Source organism: Oncorhynchus nerka, linkage group LG14 (assembly GCF_034236695.1).
Source record: "Oncorhynchus nerka isolate Pitt River linkage group LG14, Oner_Uvic_2.0, whole genome shotgun sequence".
Classification (NCBI taxonomy): Eukaryota; Metazoa; Chordata; class Actinopteri; order Salmoniformes; family Salmonidae; genus Oncorhynchus; species Oncorhynchus nerka.
The window spans coordinates 45466127-45494099 of record NC_088409.1 but is presented as its reverse complement, the minus strand read 5'-3'; the positions used below and the strand labels follow the sequence as shown (position 1 = coordinate 45494099).

The following is a 27973-nucleotide window of genomic DNA, read 5'->3' as shown; positions in this document are numbered from 1 at the left end:
TTCACAGCTTTTCTGGAGGAGCTGTGGTGAGTAACAACTTGTTATGGTACAGGGTTCAATATCTGCACAAAAATGGGTCCACATACATCCAAACACACACAAATTCAAGGAAATGCGCACACACACACACAGACTCTCCTCCGATTACGCCACATCTGTGATGATGTCAGTCATTTGGTTTCATTTCTTGCAGATGTGGTGGGAGGCTAGGCTCATTAAGTGTTGGGAAGCAATCAAGCCTAATACACCGGCCTCGGCACTTAGCTCAGCGTGTGCGCGAGTGAGTGAGTGCTGGGGGCGAGGTGGGTAGCCGAACCATGTAAAAGACAACGCCACTGCGGTGGTGTCGATGGTGCTGATGGCATGTTGGAACAAACAAGGATTGCAGGCAAATTGCTACGCCAGGACATCACTGTTGTGTTCGAAAGCCTTGTGAGAATGCTGTCGTGGAAAGATGTCAGGCCCTCTAATGCTCTCTGGTTGTATCGTTAGCATTAGCGCCGGGCCTTGTTCCAGGGCTGTTGAGAATCACTCTTTGGTGGGGATCATAGCAAGCCACAATGCCTCAAAGTGAAGGCCAATTAGGCCATATGCTTGGTGTGTGAGAGCAACCCCCCCCCCCCCCCAAAAAAAGGAAAAGACTAAATCCATGACACTCCAGATGAACAATGACTTCTATCACATACATTACGGGAGGTGTAAATCTGGTCGAGAATAGGATTACTGAAAGATGACAAGAGATACTACATGCTTATCACGAGAGGGTGATCCTTCAGGACAGTCTGTCCCACAGATGTGTTTTTTTGGGCCCGCCCTTAAGTTCACCGAGTAGAAGCGTCTTGGTCTTGAAAGAGGCTATATAAAACCCAGCTTTTATTATCATCATCGGAAGAAATCAAACAGAAAAAAAGGTTTGGGTTTGTGTGGTTGATTGACAAATGGATTCCTCGATAAAACGTCATCCTTCTTCCTCATTGTTTTTCCTTTTATTGTTGTCGGACAGTAGTTTTCTGGTAGGTCACGGTCCTCGAAGATAAACGCTTTGGGAGTTGCCAAAGTAATTACAGGGGACAGCTACGGAAGGGATGTTTAAGTTACTGTAGGGTGAATATATCTGTATAAACATATACACTCCCAATTCAAATGGAGGACACCGGGTTGCTGAGTGAACAGCAGCAAAGAGGCCTCTTCACACCGTCTTTCCCAGGTTTGTTGCAAGGCGTAATTACACACCCTACCACGCTGTATAAATGATTGGCCTACATTCCCCCCCCCCTCCCCCCCAAGTGCCTCTGTTAACCATTTAGGCCTATCCTATGATTTAATCATTAGTCACATCCCAACGTATGTATGAAATTCATAATGCACATCACATTACTCGTCATCTCAAAACCGCTGCGATTTGTCTTCAAACTCGCAATGTGTGCCTTGTGTACTTTTACACGGCTTGATGGGACTTGCGTGTTGGTTCTGGAGGCATGTTTGCTTGAAAAAAATAAATATTTATACATGGCCTCCATTTATGGGAAAATGGGGAATAAGAGTGATGTTTACAACTGACAAGGCACGGTGGTGTGGCTGCCAGGGTTCTAGGGCACATTCTCTAACAGTGTTGCAAGTCTAGGCGAGGGGGATAGAAATGCATGCCAAATGCTGAAATCAACCATCAGACTGCCTAAACCAGACTGAACACCGTCCTCACCATTGTTTCACAACAGTTCAACTTAGACGGCAGGTTAACTCACTATAGATGTGCCATTAAAACGGTGAACCTTTTCTAACGTGATAACACTAATCACGAGGGAGGTGTTGATGCTAACGAGACAGTCCGTCTTGCGTCATGACGAGGGCCATGTGTTTTGCGCAATCATGTGATGTGCCTGGATTTGAACTTAAAAAAAAAAAATTATATATCAAAACTGTCCTCTTTATGGTCAGATGGTCCAGCATCATCCTCAGCCAATTACTTTCATTTGTCCAATTCTTATTTTTGGATGAGGCTTAAAATACAGGATTAAAATAGTACAATTTGTATTTATGTCACATGATTGTTTTGTGCAGAGGGGCCTAAATATGATTACATTCAACTACTCAATAGCTGTACTTCTCAGTCTTGCAGTAGACACAATCCTCCTGCTGTAAGTCTGGGCGCAGCCAGGGAACCAGTCATGGCTGACTCACAAAGCCGGATACATGACTGGGGGGGGGGGTGACTCGACAGGAATCACGCACCTAAAACATCTGCTTCATCACAAGAGCTATGGGGCTGTCGCTGACATCATGCGGTTTCGAACGCAGCTAGGAGAGTGGACAGGGCTTTCTCACAAAATGTTATTGGAATAGCCAAACTCTTACACAACATGAATTGGCAAGATCGGGTAGACAGTAAGGATTATTTGATGTCATAGGAGGGACCAAAGAAACAATTATGACAGAAAGAGTGAAAGGGGTGAGGGGAGAAGCGAACAACATATGGCCTAAATAACCTTTATACATAAGAGAGGAGAGAGAGAGAGACCAGAGGAGAGCACAGAGCACCTACATCTGACCCTTTTTTGGACACTGTGTTAACAAACCTCCAAACGAGCTTAAATGCCATACAACACTACTTCCGTGGCCGCCAACTGCTAGTAAAACTAAATGCATGCTCTTCAACCGATCGCTGCCTGCACCCGCCCACCCGACTAGCATCACTACTCTGGACGGTTCTGACTTAGAATATGTGGACCAATATAAATACCTAGGTGTCTGGCTAGACTGTAAACTCTCCTTCCAGACTCGTATTAAGCATCTCCAATCCAAAATTAAATCTAGAATTGGCTTCCTATTTCACAACAAAGCCTCCTTCACTCATACTGCCAAACATACCCTCGTAAAACTGACTATCATACCGATCCTCGACTTTGGCGATGTCATTTTCAAAATAGCCTCGACACTCTACTCAGCAAATTGGATGCAGTCTATCACAGTGCCATACGTTTTGTCACCAAATCCCATATACCACCCACCACTGCGACCTGTATGCTCTCATTGGCTGGTCCTCGCTACATACTCCAGGTCATCTATAAAGTCTTTGCTAGGTAAAGCTCCGCCTTAGCTCACTGGTCACCATAGCAACACCCACCAATAGCACACGCTCCAGCAGGTATATTTCACTGGTCATCTCCAAAGCAAACACCTCTTTGGCCGCCTTTCTTTCCAGTTCACTGCTGCCAATGACTGGAACAAATTGCTAAAAAATAAATAAATCAATTCACTAAAGTTGGAGACTTATATCTCCCTCACTAACTTCACGTATCGGCTGTCAGAGCAGCTTACCGATCGCTGCAGCTGTATACAGCTCATCTGTAAATAGCCCATCCAACCAACTACCTACTTACCTCATCCCATATTTGTTCTTGTTTTCTGCTCTTTTGCACACCAGTATTTCTACTGCACATTCTCATCTTCACATCTATCACTCGAGTGTTAATTGCTAAATTGTAATTACTTCACCACTATGGCATATTTATTGCCTTACCTCCTTACTTCATTTGCACACACTGTATGCACATTTTTCTATTGTGTTATTGATTGTACTTTTGTTTATTCCATGTGTAACTGTGTTGTTTTTGTCGCACTGCTTTGCTTTATCTTGGCCAGGTCGCAGTTGTAAATGAGAACTTGTTCTCAACTGGCCTACCTGGTTAAATAAAGGTGTTCTCAACTGGCCTACCTGGTTAAATAAAGGTGTTCTCAACTGGCCTACCTGGTTAAATAAAGGTGAAATTAAAAAGACAAAACAAAAATACAAAAAACGTACGATGCCTCCCGCAGGGGGTCAAACTCTCAGAATCGGATTTCGGCCATTTTCCTACATTTCCTACAAAATAGCCGCTGGAGGAAGCTGTGCCCCCTCACAATAACACTGCAGCACCTGGACACCCAACCCCACTCACGCAGGAAACATGAGGTCACTCCCCCCCCCCATTCACAGACAGGCCAGACACACTCAAGCTGCGTGCCACACACCACATACTCAATTGAAGGGTGCCTGGTTAGTGGCTAGTCTGACTACCAGAGGAAGGCAGGAAGAAGGGGGGGAAATGGCTGTTGGGGTTTGAGGATATAGGATAGAGAGAGAAAAGCCTGCTTTGGAGGTAATGCTTGACAGGTTCACTTGTGTGCTCAATGCCTTTGTAATGTTCTATTTTCTGAACTAGTGTTCAGATTGCCTGGGTAGCTTTTACGTTCGTCTTAAAGTAACTGGCCATCTTAACCAATATGTCACATACTGCAATACTGATTCCCCTTAAGATACATTTGATTACAAGTCATTATGGTCCCACTGAAGTTTAAACATGGCACCACTCCAAAACAGAGAACTGCTAACCTTCAGCAAAACACAGAGACCTCCAAATAAAGGGAAAGGGAGGGGACACCTAGTCAGTTGTCCAACTGAATGTATTCAACTGAAATGTCTCTTCCGCATTTAACCCAACCCCTCTGAGTTTGAGAGGTACGGGGGGGCTGCCTTAATTGACATCCACGTCTTCGGCACCCGGGGAACAGAATGTGATCGCTTAAAACACCATAGAGAGAAAAGAGGAAAGAGAGAGGGGCAAACAAATACATGATATACTCCATTAGCTTGGTCAAGGCAGGCATGCCAGACGCTACATAAAGGATGTTTACTTTTGGATTTTATTGCCCTCTTGTGAAAAAAACTGTAAAACCATCAGATTGGCCTGGTTGGCACAGCAGGACACTACAGATACACAGTTCTTCATAGGAGGAAGTTGAGTTGTGGTGTACAATTGAGAGGAAGAGCTATTTGTTTAAAAGTTGACGATAGTACATGGCTTTGAGCGGAACTACCACTGTCCATGTAGGGTCAGAAATGATTAACACCCTTGACAAAGATGTTTAATAATGACTGTATAAAATACATTATTCAAATAATATTGTATGCAACAAAAAATGGGAAACTGTTTACACAAAAAAAAAAATATCTCAGAAAGATTTTGTTTAGCAAGTATTTTTTAAATCAAATGATTGACACTGACATTGATTAGTGACGTGAAGTTCGCAAACAGTTCATTATTTGAATGACTTAATACGCACTCCTTCAACTCAGTGGCTTGGGAGCTGTGCTCCGACCAACAGCTGTCGGTCATATATGCGCGCAGGGAAACATTTCATGCTGCTGGCAGCATAAAGAAGAAAACACGTGGGCCTCCCGAGTGGCACGGCAGACCCGGGTTCAATCCCAGGCTGTGTCACAACCAGTCGTGAACAGGAGTACCATAGAGCGACACACAATTGGCCCAGCGTCGTCCGGGTTAGGGGAGGGTTTGGCCGGGCGGGGGGGGGGGGGGGGGGGGGTTACTTGGCTCATCGCGCTCTAGCGACTCCTTGTGGCGGGCCGGGCGCCTGTAGACTGACTTCTATGGTCAGTTTAATGGTGTCTCCTCTGACACATTAGTGAAGCTGGCTTCGTGGTTAAGCAGGCGCATGTTAAGGAGCGCGGTTTGGCGGGTCATGTTTTGAAGGACGCGTGACTCGACCCTTGCCTCTCCCGAGCCCGTTGGGGAGTTGCAGTGATGAGACAAGATCGTAATTGGATATCACAAAATAGGGGAGAAAAGGTGGGTAAAATACACAGAAAAAATTATATACATGTATAGAACTGATAACTGATCGCATGGTGTAAGAATTAATGCAATTCATTTATTATTGAATGTTATGGACAGATTTGAAGAACCAAAACATACAGTACACACAGCCTTTGCTCAACAACCTCGAACTCGAGAATGAATCGTTGGGGGTGCTGCAATTCGCAAATGATATAGTGCCAATCACACTCACGGCAGTCAAGCAATGCATTCTGCCAAGAGTTGTTCACAATCTAGTTTGGTTGCGGCCACAACTTCAAATGCCTCGCAAACAAATGAAATTGTGCTTTAAAACAATGTCAATAAAGTAGTCAAAAGTTTAGTATTTGGTTCCATATTCCTAGCACGCCATGACTGCATCAAGTTTGTGGCTACAAACTTGTTGGATGCATTTGCAGTTTCTTTTTCAGATTATTTTGTGCCCAAGAGAAATGAAATGGTAAATAATGTAGTGTATCATTTGAGTTACATAGGTAGGGCCCTATAAAAAAAATCTGCCAAATCTTATGCCTGATTAAGTTAGTCACCGCCACCACCCCCCAAAAAAGTTTATTTTCCAGGTTTCTGTTTTTCTCTGCTTTTTGCTCTCAAAATCACACCTTTGTAATAGAAAACAACCAAATTGGATGTTCTAAGTCCACAACAATGCTTAAACCATATCAGGAAACGACTTACGGTCTGGAAAAATCTAAGACAATTTCGTTTTTTGCGTGTAGTTAACCTTCAAATTTAACTGTGCACCATCCTGAGACCATTTGGTTAGCAATGTTTCTGTAATGATCATGTGACTGCAGATTTTACAAAACAAATGGCCACTGGATTGATACAAACAATCATGTTAACATTCTGCCAGGTAGGCATAGGCTACTTTGTAGTTAACATTTAATTGAGAAGGTTTTTGAGAACCTTTCCATCTACCAGAAGAGGTTGTCTTAAATTAGCATCATCGCTAACGGCTACACAAAGTGGTAGACAAATGCGCAAATTCAGACAGGGGAATTCCTGTGAAGTTGCCTCTTCAGAAAGCTTACAGGAAAATATGATTCACTGATGCATTTTGTTCATGTCTTGTGATAATCTTTGGCATATTAATGCATTTAGTTGATTTGCTATGGTCAATAAATGTTTTCATATTGTTGAATTCCGTTTTAAATGTCTGGATTCTGTGATTCCGTCCCGCGTTCTCCGTAACACTGATTTTATAGGACCCTAGAGAGGGTCAAAGATCATACCCCGTAGACACGCTAACATCCCCTGTTATTGGTAATGTGAGAGGTTAGCATGTCTTGGGGGTATGACCTTGGACTTTCATAAGTGACAATGTGATGCTACAGAAAAATGAAGAGCATCGATGTCGAAAGTAATCTAATTCTCATCTAATCTAATTTTATAAATCAAATGTAATTTAGCATAGAGCAAAGACAAGGATTACTATTATTTCTATCCATGTTTATGAAACGAGCGTTGTATTTGATCTAATAAATGAAGGTTTTTGCATAAGATACTTATTTCCATCCTTGTTTATGAAATCAATAGCATATTTTCTTATTTAAAATAATGAATGAGATCTTTTAGAAGACATACTTTTGGTATTGTAGTGCATGTGGACACATGCTTGTAGAACATCTCTTTCCAAAATCATGGGCATTAATATGGAGCCGATGCCCCCTTTGATGCCATTATAGCCTCCACTCTTCTGGGAAGGCTTTCCACTAGATGTTGGAATATTGCTGCAGGGACTTTCCACCATTCAGCCACAAGAGCGTTAGTGAGGTTGGGCACTGATATTGGGCGATTAGGACTGGCTCGCAGTCGGTGTTCCAATTCATCCCAAAGGTGTTTGATGGGGTTTAGGTAAGGGCTCTGTGCAGGCCAGTCAAGTTCTTCAACACCGATCTCAACAAACCATTTCTGTATTGACCTCGCTTTGTGAACGGAGGCATGGTCATGCTGAACCAGGAAAGGGCCTTCCCCAAACTGTTGCCACACAGTTGGAAGCACAGAATTGTCTAGCATGTTATTGTATGCTGTAGCGTTAAGATTTCCCTTCATTGGAACTATGAACACCAAGCTCGAACCATGAAAAACAGCCCCAGACCATTATTCCTCCTTTACCAAACTTTACATTTGGCACTATACAGTCGGGCAGGTAGTGTTCTTCTGGCAGATGGTGAAGCGTGATTCATCACTCCAGAGGACACGTTTCCATAGCTACAAAGTCCAATGGTGGCAAGCTTGACACCACTCTAGCAGACGCTTGGCATTGCACATGGTGATCTTAGGCTTGTGTGGGGCTGCTTGGCGATGGAAACCCATTTCATGATGCTCCCAACTAACAGTTCTTGTGCTGACGTTGCGTCCAGAGGCAGTTTGGAACTTGGCTGTGAGCTTGTGTGGCCTACCACTTCGCAGCTGAGCCATTGTTGCTCCTAGACATTTCCACGTCACAATAACAGCACCTAATGTTGACCGGGGCAGCTCTAGCAGGGCAGAAATTTGACAAACTGACTCGTTGGAAAGGTGGCATCCTATGACAGCACCACGTTGAAAGTCAATGAGCTCTTCAGTAAGGCCGTTCTACTGCCAATGTTTGTCCAAAAAGATTACATGGCTGTGTGCTCGATTTTATACTCCGGTCAGCAACGGGTATGGCTGAAATAGCCACTAATTTGAAGGGGTGTCCACATACACAATATACACAAAAGTAATTAGAATGGTGCCGATTTATAAATTAGCTTGAGCATCTGTTATATTGTACCAACACACCCAGAAGAGAGGCTCCTTCAAAGAACACTGTAGTTTGCCAGAGGTGCGTTCCTCAGCTAAGGCGAGGTGACGCAACAACAAATGTGGGAACTCTGCCGGTTCGCACTTGGTTCATAGCCCAAAAGAAAGTATACCTAGGGGCCAACCTAAATGATGCCACCGACAGAAGAAGAGTCACCGCCTGCGTCGGCGAAAGGGCAGTGAATTAAGCAGCGCTGTAGTTGGTCTCCCATCGCCTAGCTCACGCAGCAATGCTGCTAAATGAACAATGTTTGGAGGGAAAGAGGCCGGGCACTGAGAGTTAAACAAATGTTTGCCATCTACATGGGTGACGTGAATTGCAGGCTATTGCCACTGCCATGTCTGCGCTTTAGGTAGAATCCACATTAGCCTAGCCATTAGCCAAACAAAGAAAAACATATTTCAATGTTGATACATGTGCATCCAAGTATACTTATGTGGGTGAGTCAACTTATTTTTAAACTTATTTTTATTTCATATTATTTAATACATGTTATTAACAAAGTGTGCGCCACTTGAAGTAGAAATTGAAAATAAAATGATTACATGAAACAAACTACAGGAAATGGGTTAACTGCTAAACAACTGCAGTAATGGATGCTTTGGTTGTCAACAGCCTTGTGGCTATTGTAGTCTTAAGTGTAGGACAACAGGGATCTCTAAAAAGTTGTCCCAGGTGAAGCAGGAGGCAGGCAGCATGCAAGGGAGAACCAACTGCGCTGGCGCCTTAGCTAGTCGGTCTGGAACTCACAGTAAGCCTGGTAGCACAGCTATTTTAAGGGTATGATTTAGCTTCCCTTTCTCGCCCAATGGAACACGTGTGAAACGGCAACAGATGAGACAGAAACATGACTAGGGTTGCAAAAGTCCCAGGTTTTCCTGCTTAGTCCATACTGATTCCAGAAGTGTTCTAACCAAGAACTGCTCAGCCTTGGGGACTGACCACCGAGTCAATGAGGAGATAGCTAGCTACCGCCATCAGTGCCAGGATGCCCCAGGCATGCCAGTCCTGATGACAGCCTCGGGGTACGACATGTAGCACGAAAGCCAGGGAAAAACAGAGGGTGGTAAGTATTCCATGGCTCCGTCTCAAATGGCACCCTATTCCCTACATAGTGCACTACATTGGACCAGAGCCATATGTGGCCCTATGTGTTGCAGTTTCTGTAGGGAATCAGAAGAGGTTGGTGGCACGTTAATTGGGGAGGGCGGGCATGTGGTAATGGCTGGAACAGAATCAGTTGAATGGGATCAAACATGGTTTCCATGTGTTTGATGCCATTCCATTTGCTCCTTTCCACCCATTATTATGAGCCGTCCTCCCCTCAGCAGCCTCCACTGTGGGGAATAGGGCTCCATTTGGGATGCAGCCCCATCTGTGGGCACTGGACATGCCAGCACTCCCTGTGACAAGAATAGTCCCTTTTTCCCTGCAATCGTTCCCTCTCTCCTCCATTCATGGCTCCGTCTGTCTTCAGTCCCAGTTATCACGGTGTGTAATTACTGAAGGTGCTAAGTGGCAAGAATCAGTGCAACTGGAGCATGTTCAGGGACACTACAAAGTCTAGAGAACCTCCAATTATCTCAGCACTTCTATACCCTTGTATAGAAGACATGGTTAAATACTGAGTTAGTAGACATAACAATATGCAGACATATTAAATATCTCTCCAACCAACTGAGACTTGCAGAAATCCACGAATGAAGTGATATAGCCTACTAGGTCACCTTCCCTACTATAGTTATAAGGACATAATTGGAGTGGTTTAGGTGGGAGCTAATGACCATTTGTTGCTTTAGAAATGTGGAAAGTAGAAACGTCATGTGGAAATTGACATCATTAGGCACAAGATCCCATTCCGAGGCTCTTATGCTTGACGTGAGACAACAAACACGTACATGCTGTTATGGAATTACTTTATAACTCCCGTTGTTCCATTGTCCAGTAGAAAGTTTAGTTTATAAGTATAGTCTAGTCTCAATTTCCAGTTGTTCTCGGGTTACTTAGTCTCATTAGTATAATATGGACAAAACTGCTACAAAGTAGGCTATTTCTAAATTGTCGGATATTCCATTCTTCCTGTCCTGACATGCATTATATGCATTGTTGTATCTATCCTTCATTCATTCATTCATTCAGAATCCGGGAGCACTGCTCAACTTCTTTTCTGCCTCACATTGCAAATGAAAAGTTCAAAACTGAAAAGTTCAAATTAAACGTATTTCCTTCAATAAATGCATATTATGCCTACATTACTGACATCTGGCTAAAATGCGCAATGAATGGGACGACTCAAAAATAGCACAATATAATGATTAAAAAGAAAGAGAATGGTTTATCAGTATATCCATGTGCAAAGAATAAGAAACGTGTGTGTCGTCCTACTCTAGAGTTTACGTAGGTCTACCTAAGAACAGTGGAGATATGATGGCGAAAAGTTTGCAATTCACTATTCAAGGTAGAATGGGTGATCGCGCTTACCCGACGTTATATCTGCTGTTGAATGCACCTTTGCGACTTGACAATCGAAGCCCACCTCTCGCGCTGTGTCACCAGACATTCAAACGATTTGAATTTCTGCCGGTCGCTACTCCACTGGCAGATTATTATACTGTACAATTTTTCCCGTTCCTTTTTCACTGCAATCTACTCAGACCTCTAACTGTACAATGTTGAAGTGTGACACAGTTTACCGGCTCTACTGTCTATGAGGAAGTTGATGGTGAGTCAGTCACAAGACCCCGCCCCGATATTGGAGAAAAAATCTCCTCCCTCTGACTTCGAACCTTCGGACTGTGCTGTGCTTTGGTCATGTAGGCCAGGGATGGGGAAACTGGCAGCCCCCCTTTTGTAGGCCCGCGATGAATTCCCCTCCAAAAGTCGGGGTCTCGATTTACTGTTGAGAGTAAGAATAGTAGAATACACAAGGTGCAATTTCTAAATTGGGTTGTGCCTCAGTAGTTTTTCTATTGTTATGTCAGTCACTGACAGTCACTCAATTAGCCCTAACAAAGTATATTCACACCTTACACAGATGCAAGTTCTCCCAAAAATATCTTGATGGAAATTGTGATTTGATTGCAATCTAGGCTACAGCTGATATCATTATTTTGCTAGACACACATAACAGGTAGGTGGGGATAACAGACAACAAGTAGGCCTAGCTTACACACAACACTGACAAACAAACCTGCACAACAATATGGACAGTAAGCCTACTACTGTATAGTTTTGTGTTATGGGCTTGAATTGCCATTGCGTAGAGTTCATCCAATGTTGTCAACAAGTGCATAATAGGCCCTCTGGGATTGGTATTGCTTTCAATTCCTTTGGTCATTCTTTCATTATGTTTTTTCCTGTTGTAAGTTTATTGATAGCTTTTACACGTGTTAAACTGAAACCTATATGTGTGTATGTATGTGTGTGTGTGTGTGTGACCAGAATCAGTACTTTCTCCTATTTTCCCAAAACTGCACAGCTGTTCTTTCTCTTAACTCAGGCACGATCTATCTGGCGCACTTTGCCCCAATATGGGTAATGATCTCACTTCCTGTTTCATACGATTTGTCTTCTGTCCCCCTCTTTTTTTCATTTGTCTCATCTTGTCTATATGAGTCAACAAGAGGGAGCGTTCTCAATATAAATGTCAGCAGCTGTATGTCCTTGGGGTAGAAATTGGGCCAGTATGCAAAACGTGTCTCTGAGTAGGATTGCTGATCTAGGATCAGTTTGGCTTTTTAGATCATAATGAATAACATTATAAGGACATGACGTTACCTGATCCTAGATCAGGCACTTATATACACTTTTTTTTATACACTCCCAGGAATAGAGGAGAGGTTAATCCAAGTGTTTCATCAGCAAGCTGTGCTGAGCCTGTAGAACATGATGTTGACACATACATCACCCTGCACCATGGTATTGTTCTGGTCTGAACTGGTGTGTTTTGACCGTCACATTTTATTTAGACTACACGGAGACAAGTGCCAAGGCTAGCTCTAGCAGATCGCCATTTCACATGGTTCTGCACTCAGTCCAAACACATTTTACATAACTAGGCATGAGTGCCAACTGGGTGCCAACGGTGCCAGTTCACTGAGGACTTGGTCAAGAAAAAGATGGATGTGATAAAATAAATCTATGGTTTTCAAATTATAATTTAAAAAGGGAACAAGGAAATAGTTTTGAGCACTGCTTGGATTATTCTTAAAAGCAGCTTTAAAAAAAAGGTGTTTTGAGTGCTGCCTCGAGATCATCAATGTACATAGATGGAAAACAAGATAGTGTCATTTGGAAAAGTAAATGGGTGGATATGGTCTTGACATTGAAGCAGGGTCCTTACCAAGAGTGTGCATGTTACCGTTAGATTCAGAATACTGTATTTGATGGGATAAAGAACACACGCATGTGATGTGAACCATATTAGAACCCCTATTTTATATTTTACAACCTGCATCATGGGTTGCGAAACATTAGGGAAAAAACTATTGTGTCACATTTCTTAAAAGGATCAGGGAGGGTTGATAAGCAAGGATTCTTCACGTTTCCTAAGACATGTGAGACTCCTCAGTCTTCACGGTTCAAAGGCAAGACAATTTGAAGAGTGTGTCTCTGATACTGTCAGGACGTCTCAACACCTCACTCCCCTAATTATAAATTCTTATTTTACACACCTCGGTGGAAGCCTGTCAGTCCTGCACAACAAATTAGAGAATCGAAGCTGCTCTATTCACACAGGGAAAAAAGTGATCTTCTTCTTCTTGTTGAGAAATGTTGAGATCCATATTGTACCCCAACACAGAACAACTCTCTGTCTCAATTTTGGAAAAGAAGCACAGAGTTTAATTGAAGCCCCATGACTCTAGAGATATGAGTATGATACATTTCCTGATGGGGGGGATTACCCGTGCTGATGGGAAAAATATGGAGTGAGTTGGCATTCGGAGGCTGGCATTTATTTCTGGTACCACCTATTGTACAGCCATTGTGCCCTTGAGCAAGGTATTATCCCCCAAACTGCTCCAGGGGTGTTGCTTTGCGGCTGACCCTGTTCTGCACCCAGCCTGTCATGTGTGTGTGTGTGTGTGTGGTGTCGGGTTGGGAACCGTCACAGCAAAAATAACACGAGTGCCAATTTTCCACCAGAGTCCAGTAATGTCAGGACACATTTTGACCTTTGATTTAGATTTAGAGTTTTAGATTCAATTTAGAATCAAATTTGGATGCGGTTCGGAATACGACCTGGTATGACCTGTTATGAGTTCAGCCAGGTGACTGTCATGTACTATATGTGTCATTGGCACAAAAAAGAGATGTTAATTTCTGAAGGGTGTTGTCGCATCTGCCAAGAGAGTTAGCCATAATGGGTCACCATGGGCTAGAGTAGCTATCTATAGACCATGTCTAAGACCACGTATTTTTGACCACTTCTAAGAAGTGGTAGTTGCTTGTCCAAATGCAATATCCAATTGGTTGCTTGTCCAAAAATTAAATGTAGGCTATGCATAAGTAGAAGACAATAAGAGAATCCTAGGCCTAAAGCTCACAGCTGCTTGAGCTGAAGCTTGAGATGAACTGTCTTTACCTCAGGATTGCAGACATATTTTGGAGACTTACAACACCCAACACCCACCACCCACTCTACCTCACTCTGAGGCTCCATAATATAACAGGTAATCCAGCAATATACACCACAACCTCAAGCAGAGAAATTAAGCAGCAGACTTAACAGTTAATTGGAGATGATTTACGTTTTATGGGAATTTGTGGTTGGAGAGTGAGGGTGGGAATCAGGTCCAGGGGTGCACTTACTGTTGCTGGCTCTCGAGGAACAGTGGGGGAGATGGGGAGAAAAAACAGGAAGAATGTTATGTCTCGCACTATCTGTCTTAGAGGCTGGGCCTCATCATAGAAATGTAATGTAATTGTACTGGAAAAATACTGTGGTCTTGGTCGGGGGACTAAAATGTTAAACTCCTAACCTGGTCCCAGATCTGTTTGGTCTGTTTGTCAACTTCTATGGCCATTGTCACGCCAATGACCATAGGAATTAGACAGACAGCACAAACAGATCTAGAACCACACGCAGGAACTCCTTTCGAGGACTTTTCTGACAGGGTCGGCCTGTTGTAAAAAAGGCCCTGCAATGGTCAGGGCCAGCGGAGACAGGACCAGAGTCCTGAACTCAGCCACTGTCCAGCAGGCTTATTTCAATGCTGTTATTTTTATGGGGTCATATTAAAAACCAAACAGGCCATAGATCTGGATTATTTTTAACTTATTTTGTACATAATGTTGCTGCTACCATCGCTTATGACCAAAAATAACTTCTGGACATCAGAACGGGGATTACTCACCATTGACTGGAAGAAACTTTTTCCTTTAACGAGTCCGACGAGAAAGATATATTGCTCTCCCGGGAACAGGCCCAGATCCACGTCATTTGTGTGAAGAAAAGACGAAGGAAAAGAGGACGCAGATCAGGCTGCCTTTTGAGAATCCATAGGAGAGCGAGTAAACTCCCATGGCCATCAATTCTACTTGCTAACATGCAATCATTGGAAAATAAAACGGATGACCTACGATTACAATTAGCCGACCAACGGGACATTAAGAACTGTAATATCTTATGTTTCACTGAGTCATAGCTGAACGACGACACAGACAATATAGAGCTGGAGGGATTTTCCATGTTCCGGCAGAACAGAGAAGCTAAGTCTGGTAAGACGAGGGGTGGGGGTGTGTGTCTTTTTGTCAATAACAGCTGGTGCTGGTGTCTAATATTAAAGAAGTCTTGAGGTATTGCTTGGCTGATAAGCTGTAGCCCACACTATCTACCAAGAGAGTTCTCATCTATATTATTTGTAGCCATCTATGTACCACCACAGACCGATGCTGGCCAAACAGGCCCCCATTAACATCAACGGAGCTGTAGTGGAGCGGGTCGAGAGTTTCAAGTTCCTTGTTGTCCGCATCACCAATGATTTATTATGGTCCAAACACACCAAGACAGTCGTGAAGACAGCACTACAAAACCTTTTCCCCCTCAGGAGACTGAAAAGATTTGGCATGGGTCCCCACATCCTCAAAAAGTTCTACAGCTGCACCATCGAGAGCATCCTGACCGGTTGCATCACCGCCTGGTATGGCAACTGCTCGGCATCTGACCGTAAGGCGCTACAGAGGGTAATGTGTACGGCCCAGTACATCACTGGAGCCAAGCTTCCTGCAATCCAGGACCTATATAATTGGCGATGTCAGAGGAAAGCCCATAGAATTGTTAGAAACTCCAGTCACCCAAGTCATAGACTGTTTTCTCTGCTACCACACGGCAAGCGGTACCGGAGTGCCAGGCGTAGGACCAAAATGCTCCTTAACAGCTTCTACCCCCAAGCCATAACACTACTGAACAATTATTCAAATGGCCACAGGACTATTACATTGCCCCCCACCTCCATTTCTTTTGTACACTGCTGCTACTCGCTGTTTATTATCTATGCAAAGTCACTTCACCCCTACCTACATGTACACATGACCTCTAACCTGTACCCCTGCACACTGACTCGGTACTGGTACCCTCTGTATAAAGTCTCGTTATTGTTATGTTATTGTGTTACTTTTTATTATTTTTTACTTTAGTTTATTTGGTAAATATTTTCTTAAGTCTTCTTGAACTGCACTGTTGGATAAATCTAGTTAGGGATGGGCGGGACGCAAATGTCTCAACTGGCCAATTGCCAGGGGAAATGCAGAGCGCCAGATTCAAATAAAATGCTATAAAATTCAAACTTTCATTAAATCACACATGTAAGATACTCAATTAAAGCTACACTCGTTGTGAATCCAGCCAACATGTCAGATTTTAAAAATGCTTTTCGGCGAAAGCATAAGAAGCTATTATCTGATGATAGCACCAGCTGTAAACAAAGGGGTTAGCATATTTCAACCCTGCAGGCGCTACACAAAACGCTGAAATAAAATATAAAACATGCATTACCTTTGACGGGCGTCTTTTGTTGGCACTCCAATATGTCCCATAAACATCACAATTGATACTTTTGTTTGATTAAGGGCTTGTTAGTAAGCATTTCACGGTAAGGTCTACAATTGTTGTATTCGGCGCATGTGACAAAAAGTTTGATTTGACTTGATCTGCCACCATAGGGGCATTTCGAAATCCCTGACCCTTTGGCGAATGCTCTTGTCCTCCCACTCTAGGATCCACTTGTTATGACTCACAATCTTCATTCTACTATTTACCCCTTACAATAATTCAACAGGCATTTGGGCTTGTAGTGCTGATTAGTCTAAATCTACGCAGACATGATTTAACCCGTAAATCCTAAAGTGCTGTCTGTGTTTTGGTAATTAGACTCATGTTAGTGGACTAGTATATCACAGTGGCCCCGAGGCAGACCCCAAACAGTAGGGTCATTAGAGATGAACATGAAAAACAAGTGAGTGACATAAAGTGGAAACACTGAACCCATTCAGTGGTTTCTTCATCACTCGCAGAATATTCTGCTCGCTGGGCAAATCTCACACATATTAAACACATTCTTTGTGGTCATGTGGTCATGGGGGATAGAGCAAAGAGAGTGCAAACCCAGAAAAAAAAGATGGTTTGTGGAATAGTGGAATATCCCTCTTCCTTCTTGAGCTTTTTCCATAGCATTCCCAAAGTGAGATTCTACATGAGATTAGGGATTAGGGATCTGGTGCCACTGTGGCTTTGCGTGGTCTCTCCTTGGATTATTGTATCAGGAAGTGGAGCGAGAGAGAGCGGTGTTCCCCAATGAGGTGTTGTACCCCCTTACCCCCATGTCACTGAGGAGAAGAGCATGCTTTCGATGCCCGTGATAGTATATGTAATGTATTAATAATAACTATTTTTGTGCGAGAGAGATGGGGAGTGTGTAATTTCCGACATGGTTATGGTTCATGCACTGTGGCCCCACATGTTTGGACACACCTACTCATTATAGGGTTTTTCTTTATTTTTACTATTTTCTACATTGTAGAATAATAGTGAAGACATCAAAACTATCAAATAACACTTATGGAATCATGTAGTAACCAAAAAAAGTGTTAAACAAATCTAAATATATTTTATATTTGAGATTCTTCAAAGTAGCCACCCTTTGCCTTGATGGCAGCTTTGCACACTCTTGGCATTCTCTCAACCAGCTTCATGAGGTAGTCACCTGGAATGCATTTCAATTAACAGGTGTGCCTTGTTAAATGTTAATTTGTGGAATATCTTTGCTTCTTAATGCATTTGAGCCAATCAGTTGTGTTGTGACAAGGTAGGGGTGATATACAAAATAAACTGTTCAGAGGCCTGCGTGAATCAGGCCTTCATGGTTGAATTGCTGCAAAGCAACCATTACCAAAGGATACCAATAGGAAGAAACACAAGCAATGGACATTAGTCTGGTGGAAATCTGTTCTTTGGTCTGATGAGTCCAAATTTGAGATTTTTGGTTCCAACCGCTGTGTCTTTGTGAGATGGAGAGTAGGTGAACAGATTAACTCCTCATGTGTGGTTCCCACCGGGAAGCATGGAGGAGGAGGTTCATTGGTGTGGGGCTTCTTTGCTGGTGACACTGTCTGTGATTTATTTAGAATTCAAGGCACACTTAACCAGCATGGCTACCACTATTCCGCAGCGATTTTGTCTCACCAGGGGTGATGGTCGAAGGAATGAGCGTTACACCGAGGCCTGTACTCTACTCTGGAGCGGGATCAATTTGGAGGTGAAGGGTCCGTCATGGTCTGGGGCGGTGTGTCACAGCATCATCAGACTGAGCTTGTTGTCATTGCAGGCAATGTCAACGCTGTGCTTTACAGGGAAGACATCCTCCTCCCGCATGTGGTACCCTTCCTGCAGGCTCATCTTGACATGACCCTCCAGCATGACAATGCCACCAGCCATACTGCTCGTTCTGTGCGTGATTTCCTGCAAGACAGGAATATCAGTGTTCTGCCATGATCCGAGGGTGAGGACTAGGGCCATTCCCCCCAGAAATGTCCGGGAACTTGCAGGTGCCTTGGTGGAAGAGTGTGGTAACATCTCACAGCAAGAACTGGCAAATCTGGTGTAGTCCATGAGGAGGAGATGCACTGCAGTACTTAATGCAGCTGGTGGCCACACCAGATACTGACTGTTACTTTTGATTTTGACCCCCCCCCCTTTGTTCAGGGGTACATTATTCATTTTCTAGTCACATGTCTGTGGAACTTGTTCAGTTTATGTCTCAGTTGTTGAATCTTGTTATGTTCATACAAATATTTACACAAGTTTGCTGAAAGTAAGCGCAGTTGACAGTGAGAGGACGTTTCTTTTTTTGCTGAGTTTATTATCTGTTTGTGTTAATCAACTTCTTTGGCAAAAGCAGGTCTTCATTACGGTGACTTAAGTAATTTGGAGCATCAAAACTGTGGCCAAGACATATAAACTGACTAGCGCAGTGACCTGGGTTTGTTATGGAGCTTTTCCTGGTTCCAAGCCTGGCATTTTGCAGCATGCGACAGAACAGACCAGACTGGACGATCCCAGTTTTGGATGCCGATGATTTAAAAAGTCCATATAAAGATAATGGTGATGTGTGCTCAGTGTCTCTGGAGCAGGATGTTGGCATCTGCCTTGGTCTGCTTGAAGAAAGATTGCCAAAGTTGATATTTTAAAGCCACAGTAAAACATTTAACGGAAAACGTTCAACACAGTAAATGATTTACTGGGCTGAATTGCTCATTTGGTTGTCTTAGTTTGATTATCCTCACAACAACGAAAGTTAAAGCTACTTTTTAAATTCACGCTGAAAAATGACAATATACGCACATAATAGCATTAAAATAGATATTTTAAGCCCCTCGATTTAGTGAGCATATTCTGCTGAATACTAGAGGTAGTCCTGAGGACCAAGGGGTTAGTTATATCATCTGTATTCGGACATTCATTATCAGAAAGATGACACGTACAGGAGGAGCCTGGCTCATCGTCATACCCAAATACCTATCACATAGTACCTTCAACATCAGGGCAGGAGTGCCTGGTTAATTTTCAAAATGTGTGTAACAGTGCCACCTACTGTTTAATTGCGAATATTGCATCCAATAATTTCAACAAAAGTTTGATGTTGTCTATTTTTGTTGATATGAATAATGACACTAACGGAAATTCGAAACATATATTAATATTTTGTCATCACTCGTTTCACCCACCATAACATCAAGAGAGCTCACTATAATATAATTTGTTTGATTTGTACTACATATTAGTTGCCAGCGAAGAGCGAAGAAATAGCGAATCTTCTTAAATGAAAAGTGAAGTAGCGCTTCCTGTATACCCACGTGTTTTACTAAGGGAGAATTTTGAGGCATTTGCGTCTTGGCTTTGTAGTTAGTCAGACAGTTGCTTGTTTTAGGAAGAACTGTCTACTTTATAGATTATTTTACTTTGAAAATCGGAAATATGTCGTCGTTTAGAAAGGCATTGAAATCCCAACAAAAAAATCACAAAGAAAGATCCCAGGTAAGGATGAGAAAATTGTTACGTTAGCTAGCTACTATCGCTAGCTAGCTAACGCGTTAACTTTCCAGGTAGCAATGCTATTGTTTGTACAGCTACCAATGTGTAAAGTATTGATTGATTGGTGGTTGTTGACATGTAGCATTATGTTGCTAACTATTTAATGACAATGTGAATTTGGTTCCTGTTGCCTACTGTAATAAATAACGTTAACTAATCATCTTCAATTTTGTGCCACAGCCTGTTTTCAGAAAACATCTGGGACATCTTGAAAAGAAAAAGGATTACAAACTTCGCGCGGAGTAAGTCAATCTAATTCATGCTTATTCTAGTAACACATATTTGCTGATCTGTCACATGGGCTACACAGCTAGATATGTGTGGTCCATGTACAGATTTGATTTGGTTGCTGATCTTTAATATCCTTTGTTTCGACCTTTTCAGTGACTACCACAAGAAACAGAACACCCTTGCTGCTTTGCATAAAAAAACCTTGGACAAAAACCCCGATGAGTTCTATTTTAAGATGGTCAGCTCTCAGCTTAAGGTAAGTCATCACTCGTTGGATGTTGCTTAGCCTGGTCCCAGATTTGTGCTGTCTTGTCAACTCCTCTGGTCATTGTCAAGCCAAACACAATGGAGTAAGACCTCAAAGATCTGGGTCCGGGTTGTACAGGAGTAGCCTGGTCCCAGATCTGCTTGTGCACTTGCCAACTCCCATGCTCATTGTTAGGCGTGATAATCAGTTGGCATGATGGCACAAACAGACTGGCACTCGGGCTAATACAATAGCTAGCTTATACGGTCATTTCATGTTTGACTGTCTTACCATGTCCATATTTCATCCTCGCTGGTATAAGAATGAAAGTAAAACATGATAGATTAATGGTTGTGCCATTTCTACAGTCCGATAATACAATAGCCTCATCTCTGGTCCTCTTGTGTTCTGAAAGGATGGAGTGCATGTGGCAAAAAAGGCTAAAGGAACAGAGGAGGAGAATACAGAGGAACAGAGGAAGGTGATGAGGACGCAGGATATCAGATATGTAGAGATGAAGAGAGTGGCTGAGGGCAAGGTAAGAGCTCAGTGTGGTGCCTTTTTAAACTTGAATAAACTGTTCCTTGTGTTCTTGAATGAACTTATTTCCTTCTAGCTGTATGATTGGATAAATGAATGGGCTGTGAATATGTACAGTGTGAAATTGTGAGGTGAACCTATGCCAGTCAGCACAAATAAGAGCCTATGAAAAGCAATTGAACAACAGCAACTGTTAATTTATCCCGTGGAGTGCAACGTGCAGACTGTTGCTTTCTTGTACTCACTCTGTTAAATCACTGAAGTTGTCAATAGTGGTATACAATGGTGATGGTGCAGGCTTAAGTGTTTTGAATTGCCCTCAGAAAATTGAGAGGTTGAAATCAGAACTCCATCTCCTGGACGCTGACGGCAAACAGAAAAACGGGCACACCTTCTACGTGGACTCAAAGCAAGAAGGTAGAGGAATACATTAATGCAAACACCAAGCAAAGTACAGTTGAAGTTGGAAGTTTACATACAACTTAGCCAAATACATTTATACTCAGTTTTTCACAATTCCTGACATTTTAACCCTAGTAAAAATTCCCTGTCTTAGGTCAGAATAATAGTAGTGTTTTATTTCTTTCATCACATTCCCAGTGAGTCGGAAGTTTACATACACTAAATTAGTATTTGGTAGCATTGCCTTTAAATTGTTTAACTTGTGTTTAACTTTTTGGGAAGCCTTCCAAAAGCTTCTCACAATAAGTTGGGTGAATTTCAGCCCATTCCTCCTGACAGAGCTGGTGTAACTGATTCAGGTTTGTAGGCCTCCTTGCTCGCACACGCTTATTCAGATCTGCCCACACATGTTCTATATGATTGAGGTCACGGCTTTGTGATGGCCACTCCAATACCTAGACTTTGTGTCCTTAAGCCATTTTGCCACAAATTTGGAAGTATGCTTGGGGTCATGGTTAATTTGGAAGACCCATTTGTGACTAAGCTTTAACTTCCTGACTGATGTGTTGAGATGTTGCTTCAATATTTTCCTTTCTCATGCAGCCATCTATTTTGTGAAGTGCACCAGTCCCTCCTGCAGCAAAGCACCCCCACAACATGATGCTGCCACCCCCGTGCTTCACGGTTGGGATGGTGTTCTTCAGCTTGCAAGCCTCCCCCTTTTCCCTACAAACATAATGATGGTCATTATGGCCAAACAGTTCTATTTTTGTTTCAACAGACCAGAGGACATTTCTCCAAAGAGTACGATCTTTGTCCCCATGTGCAGTTGCAAACCGTAGTCTGGCTTTTTTAATGCCGGTTTTTGCGCAGTGGCTTCTTCCTTGCTGAGCAGCCTTTCAGGTTATGTCGATATAGGACTCGTTTTACTGTGGATATATATACTTTTGTACCTGTTTCCTCCAGCATCTTCACACGGTCCTTTGCTCTTGTTCTGGGATTGATTTGCACTTTTCACACCAAAGTATGTTCATCTTTAGGAGACAGAACACGTCTCCTTCCTGAGCGGTATGACTGCTGCGTGGTCCCATGGTGTTTCTACTTGCATTCTATTGTTTGTACAGGTGAATGTGGTACCTTCAGGCATTTGGACATTTCTCCCAAGGATGAACTAGACTTGTGGAGGTCCATAATTTTTTTCCTGAGGTCTTGGCTGATTTCTGATTTTTCCCTTAATGTCAAGCAAAGAGGCACTGAGTTTGAAGGTAGGCCTTGAAATACATCCACAGGTACACTTCCAATTGACTCAAATGATGTAAAATTGACTAAAATTAGCCTCTAAAGCTTCTAAAGCCATGACATAATTTTCTGGAATTTTCCAAGCTGTTTAACTGCACAGTGAACTTAGTGTATGTGAACTTCTGACCCACTGGAATTGTGATACAGTGAATTAATAATAAGTGAAATAATCTGTCTGTAAACAATTGTTGGAAATATTACGTGTGTCATGCACAAAGTAGATGTCCTAACCGAGTTGCCAAAACTATAGTTTAACAAGAAATTTGTGGAGTTGTTGAAAAACGAGTGTATGTAAGCTTCCGACTTCAACTGTATATACACACTGGGCAGTGTTATTTTGTAGTATTGTGTTGGATATTTCATACAAAGGCCATTAACTCCCACTTTCATCATACGTACAGACGTTCTTCTTGTACACCTAGGAATCAGGGCCCATATTCATAAAGCCTCTAAGAATAGGAGAGCCAATCTAGGATCAGGTATCTCCGATAAACATGAATTGTCTCCAGGAATCTTTAGAACATTGCTTAGAGATGAAATGAGATGGGTGAATCTTTCCTTTAATTGAAGACTGTTTTTAAAGACCATCTGAAACAGACAGAGCCCTCATATCTCCTGGTTTTGTGTTCCACTACAGTAGCAGACTTTGACCTGGCCAGCCACCTGGATACAGCTCCTGAGCTGGTGGATAGAGTGTACAACCGGCCCACCCTCCATACGCTGGAGAGCCAGACCATCCAGGGTGCAGTGGAGCCTCTCGTGATAAAGGTCAGTCGGGACTGCCCCCGTGTAGCCTGATAGCCACACTGATCCTCAGCAATGGGTGCATTCTTTTTAGCTCGCCCAGGGCACCGGGTGGGTCGATTTTGCATTATTTATTTTTTTGACCATTCCAGTCTCTCATTTTAAGGCCTTTTGTTAGCATAAACTCATAGGATTTCTCAATTATGGTGTGTGTGGTTATTCAACTCTACAGAGTATTTCTCTGTTACATGTGTTGATTGTTGCGTATGTTTTCCTCTCTGCAGAAGTTGGCCAGACAGAGGAAGCACCAGTATAAGATCTTGTCCCAGCGGATTGACCGGGAGAAGAAGATGTTTGTCATTGGCCAGAAGATCCAGACACGCAAAGACCTACACGTGAGTAGGAGATGACCGCAAGCCATATAAACTTAATGATTCGTAATGCTTACGACGGTGGTTGGGAAAGACATGGATTTCCTCATGATAGTTGTATTGATGGGGTATTTCTAGGCGCTTCACATGTTAGAAAGTCCAAAGGTACGTTTCCCCCCTCTGGTGGATAAGTTGTACTTAATTCTAGGCTTTTAAATTGTGTTCTGTTCTAATCCATTCGATTCTATCTACTGTCCCAAAGGGGGCGTCTACTTCTAGAAAGAACAGCCTGCTTGTTAACTATATAGGAGGTTTCTTTGATCCTCGTTGTGCTTGTGTGTGTCTCCCACAGAATACGATGACACACTAAATGATAAATGTTCAACAGTATTACCATCTCTGTGGTGTCTCCTCTGTCCAGGATAAGAACAAGAAGGTGAAGGTGAGCAAAGAGACGGTCAATGCCTCTGCTGTCTACAAGTTTGAAGCTAAGAGAAAGTGCTGAGAAAGGTAAACCTCTTTGAACAGGAAACGCATCATCAACCAGACCTTTCTGTGGCCTGTTACACAATCACCAGTCGGTCTACATCGGACAGAAATGTGGACTTTGGTTTGCCTAGCGCAATTCATGTGGATATGGACAAGTGAAATGGTAAAATAATTCACTCTCAATTGTTGTTGGAGGCATAGATTTATCTCTATGATTGCAGCACTGCAGGGTTTTTGTACACATTTATCAAAGGATATAAGTTTGATTATTGTATGAATAAATTGTTTTGAGACAGATTCCTAAAGCCTCAATCTTGTCTGTCAAACGTCATCTTTATAGGTTCATGTGAGCGTTTATCAATATCATGCTGTTCAGTTATATTACCAGTAGATGGCACTAGTGTACTTTATCAATGGAATGTACTGCCAGAATAATGGAAACACTTGGTAAATAATATTATAAGGGATGCAAAGTATATTGAAAGCTAGTGCTTTCACACAGGTGTGGTTCCTGATTTTATTAAGCAATTAACATCCCATCAATCTTAAGTTCACGTAAAAAAAATACTGGGCAGCCTGTTATTCTGGGCATTATTTTGGCTACGATGGCTATGCCCCCATCCACATTGCACGAGTGGTCACTGAATGCTTTGATGCACACACAAACTATGTAACCCATATGCCATGGCTCAGTCACCCGTTCTCAACCCAATTGGAACACCTTATGGGAGATTCAGGAGCGGCGCCTGAGACGGCGCTTTCCACCACCATCAACGAAACACGAAATTATAGAACTTCTTGTTGGAAGAGTGGTGTCGCATCCCTCCAATAGAGTTCCAGACACTTGTAGAATCTATGCCAAGGTGCATTGAAGCTGTTCTGGCTCGTGATGGCCCAACATCCTATTAAGACACTTTATTTTCGTGTTTCCTTTATTTTGGCAGAGGGTCTAGTTGGCAGATTTGAAGTAAGTACAGTTGAGCTTAACTTTCTCTCGCCGCTCAATTCAAGAACATAGTTTAGTTAGTATTTTCTTTGCGTCGTTTAAAGACCAAGTATGGTCTACATAACAGTATACATAAGACTAGTCAGAATTGTCATAGGTAAATACAGTACCAGTTGAAAGTTTGGACACTTACTCATTCCAAGGTCTTTCTTTACTTTGAATATTTACTACATTGTAGAATAATAGTGGCGACATCAAAACAATGAAATAACACAATGAATCATGTAGTAACCAAAAAAGTGTTAAACAAATCTAAATATATTTTTGTTTCTTCAAAGCACACTTGGCATGCATTTCAATGAATTTCAATTAACTAGTGTGCCTTGTTAATTTGTGGAATTTGTTTCCTTCTTAATGTGTTTGAGTCAATCAGTTGTGTTGTGACATGGTAGGAGAGGTATACAGAACATAGCCCTATTTGGTAAGAGACCAATTCCACATTATGGTAAGACTGCTCAAATAAGCAAAGAGCAACAACAGTCCATCATTACTTTAAGACATGAAGGTCAGTCAAGTTTCTTCAAGTGCAGTCGCAAAAACCTTCAAGCGCTATGATGAAACTGGCTCTCATGTGGACCACCACAGGAATGGAAGATACAGAGTTTCCTCTGCTGCAGAGGATAAGTTCATTAGTTACCAGCCTCAAAAATTACAGCCCAAATAAATGCTTCAGAGTTTCAGTAACAGACACATCTCAAAATCAACTGTTTAGAGGAGACTGCATGAATCAGGCCTTTATGGTTGAATTGCTGCAAAGAAACCACTACTAAAGGACACCAATAATAAGAAGAGACTTGCTTGGGCCAAGAAACACGAGCAATGGATCGGTGGAAATCTGTCCTTTGGCCTGATCTCTTTGTGAGACGCAGAGTAGGTGAATGGATGATCTCTGGATGTGTGATTCACACTGAATCATGGAAGAAGAGGTGTGGAGGTGCTTTGCTGGTGACACTCAGTGATTTATTCAGAATTCAAGGCACACTTAACCAACATGGCTACCACCGCATTCTGCAGCGATACCCCATCCCATCTGGTTTGGGCTTAGTGGGACTATCATTTGTTTTTCAACAGGACAATGACCCAACACACCTCCAGGCTGTGTAAGGGCTATTTGACCAAGAAGGAGAGCGATAGAGTGCTGCATCAGATGAACTGGCCTCCACAATCACCCGACCTCAACCCAATTGAGATGGTTAGGGATGAGTTGGACCGCGAGTGAAGGAAATGCAGCCAACAAGTGCTCAGCATATGTGGAATCTCCTTCCAAGACTTTTGGGTAAAGCATTCCAGGGGAAGCTGGTTGAGAGAACGCCAAGAGTGTGCAAAGCTGTCATCAAGTTATGGGTGGCTACTTTGAAGAATCTCAAGTATAAAATATTTTTTGATTTGTTACTTTTTTTGGTTACTACATGATTCCATGTGTTATTTCATAGTTTTGATGTCTTCACTATTATTCTGCAATGTACAAAATAGTACAACTAAATAAAAACACTTGAATGAGTAGGTGTGTCCAAACTTTTGACTGGTCCAGTTTTTATAGCTGCCATTATACGTGTGAAAATTTTAGTTTCCCCTTTCTGATTTTTTTCTATTTTTGCATAATTTGGACACTGAATGCTCAGATCTTCAACCAAAACCTAATATTAGAGAAAGGGGACCTGAGTGAATAAATAACTTAATAATTATTTGATTTTATTTAATTAACAAAGTTATGCAACACCCAAATCCCCTGTGTGAAAAATGAATTGCCCCTTTACACTTCAGCTCCACTATAAGCGTTGCTTTGCCATCAGTGTCGCGTCAATGTGACGTTCTACCTGCTACACGGAGCATGTTGTTTTGAAAGCGGAGAGGAGCAGAGGGGAAGAGCCTCTTTATTCTATTTTCCCTTACTGTACTCAACCATATTCATCGATTATGCGTAAGGACAATAGCTTTGTTCCATTTATTCATTAAAATGTTGCTAGTGGTACTAAAGGATCCTCTACTTTCAGAAGTTGCTTTTTACATTGTGAACCTAGCTACAGTGTCTTCAGAAAGTATTCACACACTTTTTCCACATTTTGTTGTTTTACAGCCTGTTTTTTAAAATCATTGAATGTGGAAACTTTGTCACTGGCCTAGACACAATATACCCCATAATGTCAAATTGGAATTATCTTTTTAGAAATGTTCACAAATAAATGAAAAGGGGAAATGTTTTGAGTCAATAAGTATTCAACCCCTTTGTTATGGCAACCCTAAATAGGAGTAAATATTTGCATAACAAGTCACATAAGTTGCATGGGCTCAGTGTTTTAACGTCCTTTTTGAATTAGTACCTGATCTCTGTACCCCACACATACAATTATCTTTAAGTCCCTCAGTTGAGCAGAGAATTTCATACACAGATTCATCCACAGAGATTTTCCAGTGCCTCGCAAAGAAGGGCACCTATAGGTAGATGGGTAATAAAAAATAATAATAGGCAGATCAATACACCCAGTCACTACAAAAATACAGGCGTCCTTCTCCGTTGCCGGAGAGGAAGGAAACAGCTCAGGAATTTGGTGACTTTAATACAGCGACAGATTAATGGCTGTGATAGAAAACTTACCCCACAATACTAATTT

The 27973-nt window shown here is 42.3% G+C and overlaps 2 protein-coding genes across 2 annotated transcripts in view; one reads left to right on the top strand and one right to left on the bottom strand.

Annotated features, from left to right (window-relative positions):
• The window catches only part of LOC115141215 (four and a half LIM domains protein 3-like), a 52248-nt gene extending 41074 nt beyond the window's left edge, over positions 1-11174 (bottom strand). Inside the window, exon 1 of the mRNA XM_029679949.2 lies at positions 10924-11174. Coding sequence (XP_029535809.2) covers positions 10924-11002 — 79 coding nt within the window. The 5' untranslated portion in view covers positions 11003-11174. The remainder of the gene's footprint in view (positions 1-10923) is intronic.
• Positions 11175-19791: 8617 nt separating this feature from the next.
• Positions 19792-24652, top strand: LOC115142072 (probable U3 small nucleolar RNA-associated protein 11). Its single transcript, XM_029681546.2, has 8 exons — positions 19792-19975; positions 20213-20274; positions 20417-20519; positions 20926-21048; positions 21374-21467; positions 23389-23519; positions 23780-23890; positions 24288-24652. The coding sequence occupies exons 1-8, from the start codon at positions 19916-19918 to the stop codon at positions 24369-24371; spliced, it is 768 nt and encodes a 255-aa protein (XP_029537406.1). The 5' UTR covers positions 19792-19915; the 3' UTR covers positions 24372-24652.
• Positions 24653-27973: the final 3321 nt, after the last annotated feature.

What these genes read in the sequence shown, in the direction of transcription:
- LOC115142072 (XM_029681546.2), top strand. Translation starts at nt 19,916, where the DNA reads ATGTCGTCGTTTAGAAAGGCATTGAAATCCCAACAAAAAAATCACAAA. An exon ending in GATTACAAACTTCGCGCGGA is followed by an intron (nt 20,275 to 20,416) that starts GTAAGTCAATCT and finishes CGACCTTTTCAG; the next exon opens with TGACTACCACAAGAAACAGA. An exon ending in AGACACGCAAAGACCTACAC is followed by an intron (nt 23,891 to 24,287) that starts GTGAGTAGGAGA and finishes TCCTCTGTCCAG; the next exon opens with GATAAGAACAAGAAGGTGAA.